Below are 10,484 nucleotides of genomic sequence, written 5' to 3'. Positions count from 1 at the left end.
GAAAAAATTATATAGTCCTCTATTCCCTGTTTTGAGTTCATTTTAACAACAGTGGAGTACTGGAGGATGAAGGACCATAATTCTCTGTGCTGGAGGACTACAGGCAATGCTTATTGTAGATTTTATTCTTCATCCAGCAGCTGTCTGGAGTGAACATCTTGTCCCAGTTTTCTGCTTCAGGCCCAAACCAGAAAATGTTGTACCTTATGAAGGCCTTAACGATGTTTTTAGGTGCATGGAGATGCCCAAGTCATCCTACTGATCCTGGTGACTGCAGCAGCACCTCAATGTTGAAATGAGATAACTTAGTTCTGAGAACAGTCCTTAGTGACTGTGCTTCACAGTCTGAAAAATGGTCCTCCAAGAGATCTGAGCTGACCAGGAATGTGAAAGCTGTCAGAGATCCTATTATCTGTCTATTTGATCCCACTCTTCATGTGATTTCCGGTCACAAGTCCCTTGCCTCCAGAATGTTGAAATGAGATAACTCACGTGCCAGAGGAATATTTTTTCAGCAGCTTGGCATCCCCAAGTCTGTGAAATCCTCAGTTACCCAAGTCTGTGAAATCCTCAGTTCACCAAGTAGACCATGTTACACTTATCACGAGTAAAAGAGGCATTTAAACCTGTCGTTTAAATGAGAAGTTAACCAGAGACAGGCTTATCCAGATTTACAGTCTCTCTGGATTCGGTATCAGATAAGATTCTAATAAACCTGTAAAGAAGCTGGCCTTAAACATCTCGTAGGGAGTGACAGGCTACATTTTGGATGGTTTTCTGAAGACAAGGCTGGCACCTGAACCAGTGAATTGGCATCCACCTCTTCTTTATCAGCAACAGCTGGAGACATCCCCCTGGCCCTTGGAACACAAGTTATGCTGTGCCTGCAGCAGGCCCTGCAGTGTCCCAAAAGAGATGCACTGTCATCTCCAGTGTCCTAAGGCAAGTTACATGTGGCCTGTCACTGCTTAGGTAAATGGGAGTGACATCTTCATCAGATGGAAGGACAGTGACATAAACAATTTACTTTGTTCAGTGATGGGTCAGAGCTCATTTTTTAGGGGTGCTGGGAAGGTGGATTGGTTCAGGCTTGAGCTGCTGGGGATGGGTTCAGTGAAAACACTTTACTTGGTCTGCCTGTGCAGCATTCAGCCCGTGAATGCTTGTCAAGCCTCAAGAGGTGCTTCGGTGTTGCTAATATGACTAGTTACTGTAGTTGGGCTTAACTCCTAGGGGTGCTTCATGCCTGCCTTTCTGCCTTGCATGTGTCCAGTGATTTGCCTGATGGAGCTGTGCAGTGGGGAACAATCCCTCATTTGAGTTGCATCACCTTTCTCCCAGGAATTTGTGAGATTTAGGAAATGAAGATGGGTACCACTCCTCTCTTAGATATAGTGCACCTGGAGTGACTCTTTGGAGCAGGTGGGACCTTTCATATGATGGGGTATGTGCCAGTGAAGTAGGAATGGAACTTCTTAGACAGATTGTGAAGGAGGTGGTTGGATTAAGAAGCAAAATCAACTCATGTCCTATCCCAGAGCTGCCCCTTAAGGGCAGCATTATCAGGGGAGGGGGAGGAGGGGTCTCCCTGCAAAGAAGCAAAAGTAACACTGTGCCTTTCTCATTTTGCAAGGTTGAAATCAGCCTTCAGAGCAGTTTCCAGCCAGGGATGAAGTTAGAAGTGGCCAACAAGAGCAATCCAGACACGTACTGGGTGGCTACGATCATCACAACATGTGGACAGCTCCTGCTGCTTCGTTACTGCGGCTACGGGGACGACCGCAGGGCAGACTTCTGGTGTGACGTGATGACAGCAGATCTGCACCCCGTGGGCTGGTGTACGCAGAACAACAAGGTCCTGATGCCTCCAGATGGTGAGTTCTGGCTGTTTTTTGGTGATCTCCAGGTCTCCAGTGTGTCTGGGGTGGGTGTTCCCAGACCCTCAGCTGGTGTTGGGTGGTGCAGTCAGGGTCACGTCCCCGCGGGTCAGTGGGTGATTCACTTTGCCAGTCAGCCTTTAGCAAAGGCATTTTTGCTCTAGTTGGTGACAACAGAAGGCCCTTCTATAGGAAGTGTTGTCTTGACAAGGAAACTTACTGCTAAAACTGTAAAGCTGTGATTTTCACTTGGTGGAGAAAACTGTCCTGTTCTCGTAGAAAGGAGGGATGAAACTCAGAGTGAGAACAAACTAAAATAAGCAAGATCACTTTGGGTGTGACCAAAATCAGAAGTTGGTTGTGCACTCAAGTGTTTTGCCCTGAAAGTTTAAAACCTTCCATTGTCAGATTCTGTCAGCTTTTAATTGCAGTGGTAGATACACATGATTAAAGGTACCAAAATTTGGTCATTATAGGTTAGGGCATGTCCTGATTGTCAGCTCTGAGGTGCACAGAGGCTGAAGGCAAGAGATATAGGTTACTGAGTGGCCTGTGTGGAGCAGTTTGTTAATAATACAATGTGATCCCTGGTGTGTAAGAAAATATATATATGTATATATGTTTTATATATGTATATATGTACTATGTACATCACCAGAGCAGCTGTGTATCCTTACTGCTGCATAGCTCCAAGCAGAGGCATATTGTCAGTGTTTCTGGTAAGTATTCCTGCCATATATCCCATTTATTCTGGATCAAGGGAAGAAGAGATGAATATTTAGCCTCCAGCTTGTGCATACATTAAAGAAAAGTCTCATTTAAGGATTCTGCTGCTGAACTTACTCTTTTTCTTCCTGTTACATGTGAGCATTGAAAACAGTGCATGTGCCAGTTTTATGCCGTGTGGGATTTCTCCTGGTGTAAGTGTTGCCTGACTTCCCACTGAAGTGAGCTGTAGACACAGTCTTTGAATCAGAGCTGACATTCCTGCCTTTTTTTTTACCCATTGTTTGCCCAAATCTGAGCTAAACTTACTTTTTTTCTTCTGGTCTGTGTGTTTTGAATAAAGACAAGACTGATTGTTAAGAAAAAAAAGAAAAAAGAAAAAAAAAAAAAAAAAGAAGTCCTGAAGTAAATATGGCTGAGAAATGTCTTGGCTTAGCACCAGTAAATCAAGCTGATGTGAGAGGGGTGAGGTATTTTATTTTATGGGTCTCTTAAACTACATTTTATTATGTGGATTATAATCAACGTTCCCAGAAAGGTGTACAGTGCTACAAACTAAATCTGGAAATGTGAGGGTCAAGGGGGTAAGAGATCTTACCGAATGTCATAATAGAAAATAACGATTGCCTTATAACCGGAGGCAACTGCTTTTCATGGATGTGTTGGAATTTGCCCTTTGGGTCGTGGCTGCTTTGTGTGAATTGTCTTGCTTGAATGACTGCAAGTGTATAACACGTCCCTTCTCCTCTGGCTGGGTGATGTAACTGTACACCAGGGTCTTAAATTTGGGCAACTGCCCAGTCGTTTTTTGGTTGTTTTTTTTGTTGTTGTTTGGTTTTTGTTTTTTTTTTTTTTTCCCCCCACTCCCATTCTCGGTGGATAAACTCTCTTGAATATACCTAAGTATAGTTTTCAGAAAGAATAAATTAAATGCACAGGTTGCTATTTCAAAAGACATTTAAACTGGGTTCGTTGTTTAGAAGGAGGCATCTAAAATGCCCAAGATGATTTAAGCCTTCAGGACTTGGAGAATCATAGAATCTGTGCATTAATAAAAGAGAAGCTAATATTCTCTGTGAACTCTGTGGAGATTTTTTTACCTTTTTACCATTGCACACTATTTTGTTGTCAGGCTTTTGGGAGAAACAAGAAAACCAGCTCCAAATTGCTCGGGCCCGTTTCCAAAGGGACTGATTCTGCACATCTTGGTTACAGTGAAGGTATCTGTTGGTAGGACCATGCAAACAGTATGGCCAGGGCTGGTTATCTGACATTTAGGGTTTAATTTTAATCAGGAGCTGAAGGCTTTGGTTAAAAAGCGAATCTGCCAAGGACTTGTTTCAGCAGCCAGAATGACAGCGCTGGGACAATGCTCTGTTTCTGCTTACGGATCAGATCGGACTGATCAGTGCTTGACTTACAAATGTGATGCCAGACAAGAATGGTGGAGTGATGGGACAAAGAATCTCATTAGGTGGGAGAGAGATATGAGGAAAATGGGCTGGCTCAGTTTAGCAAATCAATAGAACTTGATTTAATGTCCAGCACACACAGAGCTTCTAAGGGGCAGCTGCCAAATAATTATTGTTTATGATCCCAATAGAAGGAAGTCGTTTAATCTGCAGACTGCTACATGGTTATTTATTGGGTGATGTCAGTGTTGCATCACAGTGCCCGTGGCCTGTGAGGAGAATGTCAAGTCATGTTGTGTCCTCTCGTGGTGGTACAGTGCACTAGATCAGGACTGCTCAAGCCAAATACTGGAATTGGCAATCAAATGTATTGGCTTATGGAAGGATGGTGTGTGAGTGCATGTGTGCCTGAAAGCTTCACCCTCTGCCCCCTCCTCCTCCTCCACAGGAAATCAAAGGAATAAAATTGTAGTTACTTCAAGCTTTGCCATTAATTATATTTTTCTCATTACAAATCGGTGTGTAATTTGAATTGCAAACTCAACTATCCTGGCAGAATAGATCTGTTTACCATTCAAAGCAAAATGAAAATTATTTAAATTAGTTAATATAGAGCTCATTTGAATGAATTGGATGTTTATTCATGAACTAGCTGAGGCAAGTGTGAAGCTGTCCTTATGGTCTGTAGCTTTGGCACTGATCAGCTCTAATGTCACGTCCTGGGACAGAGATTTCTTTTTTTATTGCATATTAGCTGTGGTGTAAGCAGTGGGTAACTACTGCCTGATGTAGCTGAGTGTGAAATTGTCATCCCTTCCGACAAGGCCCTTCAGCAGTTGTAATTTGTATTAGGAAGGACAACCTGCTTCAAAAGTTCATTGACAGTGGCAAGGTTGCGGTGGTTATGGTTGGATTTGTTTTCTGCACAACAGGGGTGTGGGATATAATACAGATTTTTCCATCAGTTAGTTAAAATTTCCCCTTTCATCCCCTCCTGTGTCTTACCCAAACACTGTCTTCCTCCTCAGCACAGAGCCGACACGGTTGTTTGTCAACATCCTTCAACCCTTGGGACGTTTTACCCGTTGAGCGTTCGAAATTTAAGCCTAACTAAACTTTCCCTGACTGGCAATTCCTTTAGCTGTGAAAGGAAAAGAGGCCTCTTTGCCTCCTTTAGCCTGTTATTTCCACGTGCTGTTTCCCTTTGTTGATGACAGTTGAGTTCATGAGCGCATTTGCCATGGGGTGCACGAGCAGCGTGGGGAACCTGACAAGCGTAGTAGTTAAATTATGCATCGTGAACCACGAGGAGAACAGGAACGTCTCGTGATTGACACGTGGGTGGTTTTGTACAGATTGCAGATTTACAGCTGAGCCAACAGAGCCCAGTCTCTCCTGGCACCGTCTTTAATGCATTCCGGGATGCGCTAAAGACGCTGGACGACAAGATTATTGTGTACACTTGTAATTGCCGTGGTGGTTCTGCTTTAATGTTATTGACAGATGGAAATTCAAATAGGGCATTGCTGCCTGCAGATCCACGTGGTGGGCTGGAGTCTGCTTTCCCTGTAAACTAGGAGAGAGAGGAGGCTGGAGGTGGAAGGAAATACAGCAGGGAGGGAACCGGGTCTATGTTTTGGTTTTTACAATGAACTGGTACAGATGGAAAAAAGCCCTCTGAACACCGGCTGTACCTGGATTTGGTCATCAAGATGATCAGTCATACTGTGATTCTGTGTAGAACAGCTTTTACTTCTCTGTTTCACCAATAGAAGGGGAATTAAAGCTCAAAAGCCTGATCCTGGGGTGAAATGAGTCCCTCCTGCATGGTGCTAAACTCTCTTAAGTTTAATTATCAAATATGCCGTTAAGAGTGTTGAGCATAAAGTATTTTGCCTGCCTAGGATTTCTGTGAAGCCAAATGTCATTTAGTCCCTATTTGAATAGGTTATCATGTGTCTGTCTCAACTCCTACCCTAAATCCAGGCCAAGGGAGGGAAATTTCACTCAGATTTCAAGTGCTGGGGCAGATTCTGGGCAGGGTGTGGATGAAGAAGGAGATAAAACTTGTGCCATGGCAAACTGAGTTGCCTCCAAATGACAACTTGTTGCTTTTTTTGTTTAGTTTTGTTTTTATATATCTGTATATCTGAATCTGTCACAGAGCAAAATCCTACTCCTTGAGATCACTGCTATAAAGGAGAGGGGAGAAATGGATCTGATTGGCCACATCAAAACTTATGGTATGAGGCCTCAATGGATTCTGCATAGTCAGAAGATGGTCTGGTGTGTTGCTGGTGGGGATTTGGTGTCATTCAAGACTCCCTGGGTGCACAGAAGGCTTTTTTGACAGTCACAGCTCAGGGTGGTGGAGATGTGGCCTTTCAGCATTGTTCTTGGAAGTCCCTTGTGTCCACAAAGTCTTGCCTGCGGATTCTTCCGAGACAGACCCACAGATAATGTTTCTGACAATAGGTGAGGGCCTCCAGAACTTCCCACTCAGAAAATACAATCATGGATATTGTTTGTTTTTTCAAGCTGAAGCCAACTTTCCCCTGGTAATCTCATGCCAGAGGAAATAAAAATTAAACTGTGCCTGCAGGTCTATGATTAAGGTGCAGGTAGAGGGATTAGATGGGAAGGGGAAACTTCCCCTTATATCTTTCTGAGGAGTTGGCTCATCTCCATTAACTTACCTGAGATGAGTTTGCTTTTCTACTGGTGTAATTGAGAGCAGATCTGGCCCTGGTTTAGCTCTTACACTGAAGGCTCACCTGAAATATTACTTCCTAAGAGCTTGAGGCTGGAGAACATGAGTAGGCATTCAATGAGCTTATGGTGTTTTACATCAGCTAAGAACTGGGCCCTCGAGCCAAGTAAAATGAAACTCGGAAATCTTCTTTGGCAGGTTGCAGTGTCAAAGACTGTGGATGTTTCTAAAGTAGTGTATAGGACTGTTTTTTAAAATCTTCTCTGCCCAATCTTTGTCCCCTTATTCCGCCAAAACCAAGTTTAGACTGAGCTACTGTAAATAGGTGGTAGGATTTCTTTATTTTAAATGCTGTAAATGACTCCTAGTACAGTGTTTTCTGTGTGCTTTTCAAGCTGACTTTAGCAGACTATTAATTATGCAGGGGTGACGTTAGCATAAATAACTAGTCAGCAAATAAATGTCAATTAAGTATTCTATTAGCATAGTAGGCAGCTTTATGCATTGGCATAGAACATTTAGCAGATTATACTTAACGAGCTTATAAAAAATAGCTTTTTTTTTTTTTTCTCCTAGTAATGGCAGAGGGAAGGAGAGGATGTAAAAATAATGCTGGCTTTGACTGAAGACCAAGGGGTTTTGAGACTGAAATTTGCCCTGGTAGGAGTCATATCAGTTGACTCTGGTGTCTCTTGGGCGTTTACAGCAGCTGGAAATCACTGGAGCGTGTCACGGCTTGGCCTTTCCCCCCCAGCCTCACAAAGCCCCTTGCAGACTTGCTCCCGAGAAAAAACATATTTCTGTTACAGCACCCACAGTAGTTTTTCCTTCCTTTCCTTGACATGACTCAGATCCCTCCGTTGGGGATGTGAAAATCCAAGAGTCAGCCCATTGCTCGTGTGGCATCAGGGTGATGTTGCCCTGATAGGGAGAATGGTCTTTTCACTATTGTGTGAAACTGCAAATCTTTTGCATGTGCTGCTGGCTTTAGTTACTTCCAAAGGACTTAATATTGCCAAGTGAGGCCTTTCTGGGGTAAACTGAGTGTAACAGGCCCCCACATGTCTTTTGAGAATGTAATTAATTGTGGAACTGTGGGAGCCCCCGGTGGTCCAGGGGAAAATTCACTGCACTGTCACTGCAGAGACCCGGGTTCGATTCCCGGTCGGGGCCCCTCCCCGGGCAGATGGAGCTCGTTAGCCCGTAAGGCAATCCATCTACGTCCTGAGGACCTCGCTGCCACCGTCCAAGCGTGCTTGGCCCTGGCAGACGAACTTCAGGATTAAAGGGTGGGCTCAGTTCCGCGCACACTGTGTCTCACCTAAAAAATCCAATGCGCAGGCTGGAAGGTGGAAAGACCTTCCCCGGTTCTTCGTTCGCGAAGAGACTGGCCATTAATTGTGGAACTACTGTATAAATGTGGCACAGCCTGGCCAGTGGGTCAGGCTTTGCAAGGAGTTCGAGTCGTAGACTTTATCAAATGCAGAGACTTTTGATCATCTCCAGGTCTGCCGGGCTTGAGGTCAACCTCTTCTGTTTTGATTTTCCTTTTAATATAATTTTTCAGGTCTAGAGGCATAGCTGCAGAGAACCTTGCAGGGGTGAGTTGCCGGCAGGTTTATCAGGTGGGCTCGGGAGTAAATGATTTATCCTGATGTTTCAGCTGTGAAACTCAGGCAGAGGAGCACTGCCTGAGTGGGAAATGCAGTGTGTGCTCTGCTTGGCTTTAGCTGCGACTGCTGTGAGTGGTGGAGGCAATCGAGGGGCAAAATCAGTGGTTGGTTAAACACAGGTCCCTTTGTTCCAAGTTTTTTTGGGAGTGCAGTAGAGGTGCTTCTTAGGGAACAGACCTTCCACAAGACTGCCAACCATGGCTCTGCAGTGACCCTGTGGTTTAGGTACATGGCCATGGGGTACTGTCAGGTTACTCTTTGTGCTTCTCTGTTGAGTTCTGGGTGCAGCTGGCTTAGAGAAGGTGTTCTTTCCCTTCACAAAACCATGAAAGCAAAGCCTCTGCTTTGTTCTGGTCAATATTTTCCTTCAGGAAAAGAAATCATTGTTTTTCCCCCTCAAAAATGTCAGGATGGTTGTCTTTGGGGTTTAACACCCAAAATGTTGTCTTGAGTCACAGCAGATTAAACATCACAGGCTTCCTTTCCCTTTTGTCTGGGTTAGACTCTCCCTCATGGGGATCTGGGCTCTCCTTATAGAGTCATCCCAAGATGTCTCCTTGATGCCCCTCAGGATGCTCTTGTGCCTCAGGAAACCAGCCTTTGCTGAGGATCAGGCATTTGAAACTGTGCAAGATGGTTTAGTTTTCCAGTTAAAAAAAAAAAAAAAAAAAGCCCAAAGCTTGCCCCTGAAGCAGGCTCTGTTTACTAAAAGCAAGAAAAGAACACACTTTAATCAAAACCTAATTTTCCAGTAAGAAGCCATTTCAGCAGAAATGTACCCAGCAAGCCTAGTTTCCAGCAACAACAGCATCTGCTTATTCTCTATTTGTATTTATTTATTCTCACAAACAAATGGAGGAGGGGAAACAGGAGCAGGCCTGACTAGACCAGGGTCCAGCAAGGCAGGGGTGCAGTGATTGTGGGCACCAAAGGGTCTCCCAAGAGCGGAGTAGAGTATTGTTAAGGATTATTTGGTTTGGCCTACACCTGGGTTAGATATCAGTGCAACTCCTCAGAGAGCTGACAGTTCCGCTGATGCAGTTGTCCCCTAATGCAAACCCTGGATTTTTTTCATCCTTGTGGGAGGAAAACACTTTCATCTGTAACTATAACCTGTCCTCGTTCCTGTGCTGGACCGAGCTATGTAGCCAGCAAACCTTGTAAAACAATATTACAACGTTTTACAGCAAACACTGAGGATAATACAGCACTGTTTACACAAGTGTGTTATTAACCCAGCTCGGAGCATGGGTTTAATCTGGAGGTTGGCCGGCAGCCAAGGAAGGGTTCAAGAAGTGGTTCTTGAACCAGTGGGGTGAGGTTTGATAGCCAGTGACTCAGACATGCCCATACTGAAATAAATGAGCTTTCTCCCTTGCTTGGGTGGACTGTCTGCCCTGGCTTTTATTCCCACGGACTGCAGCCTTCCTCCATAATGAGTGGCGTTGCCATTCCCAGGGCAGGAATGTTGTAAAGCATCTGTATGGTTTGCAGCACCATAAGGGTCCCTTTTGGGTGGTGCAGGGAAGGCTGAACTATGAATCCTTTTATGATTAAAGAAGCAGCACCTTGTGTACAAGCAACAGCAGAGCTGAGGATCAGGAATATTGAAATGAAAACTGAAGTCTGACTAATCCTTTTATAAACAGTGTGTGTGTGGGGGGGAATAGAGGTGGGGGAGAAAGAAAAGCAGTGATTTTTCGGGGACTTTGACAAGTTATAAATATATCTTGAGTGAAACCAATAGTGTGGAGCTTTATGAAAGATTTAATGAATAAATATTTCATGCCCACATGGTGCTTCTTCTGTAACGTGTGCTGTCGGTAAAAAGCAATAAACAAAGAACCTCCTTCAGGGTTTGTTTGGGCTTTTAAATTAAACTAATTTAATCAACTTTTTCAGTCAAGCTTGATATTAGTTCATTTCTGTACACAGCACTGTACTTGGTTCTGTTTGTTTTCTCCTGATACCTGTTCCGCTGTTTGGAAGATGCTTGAATATCAAAGAATGATTCATTCCATCCTGCCCTTGTGGTGTGCATCTGGGTTTTCAAGGCAGAGAACACAGTCTGAATTTTTCCTTTCCC

General features: G+C 44.1%; 1 protein-coding gene across 1 annotated transcript in view; it reads left to right on the top strand.

Moving 5' to 3' along the window:
* The window catches only part of SFMBT2 (Scm like with four mbt domains 2), a 100,433-nt gene that overhangs the window by 7,452 nt on the left and 82,497 nt on the right, over positions 1 to 10,484 (top strand). Inside the window, exon 3 of the mRNA XM_027903548.1 lies at positions 1,634 to 1,874. Within this exon, the coding sequence (XP_027759349.1) occupies positions 1,634 to 1,874 (241 nt within the window). The remainder of the gene's footprint in view (positions 1 to 1,633; positions 1,875 to 10,484) is intronic.

Source organism: Empidonax traillii, unplaced genomic scaffold (assembly GCF_003031625.1).
Source record: "Empidonax traillii isolate 1590-97213 ecotype Southwest subspecies unplaced genomic scaffold, ASM303162v1 scaffold980:size574330, whole genome shotgun sequence".
Taxonomy (NCBI): Eukaryota; Metazoa; Chordata; class Aves; order Passeriformes; family Tyrannidae; genus Empidonax; species Empidonax traillii.
Note: the sequence above shows the minus strand (reverse complement) of the source record. Positions and strands in the feature narration are given on the sequence as shown.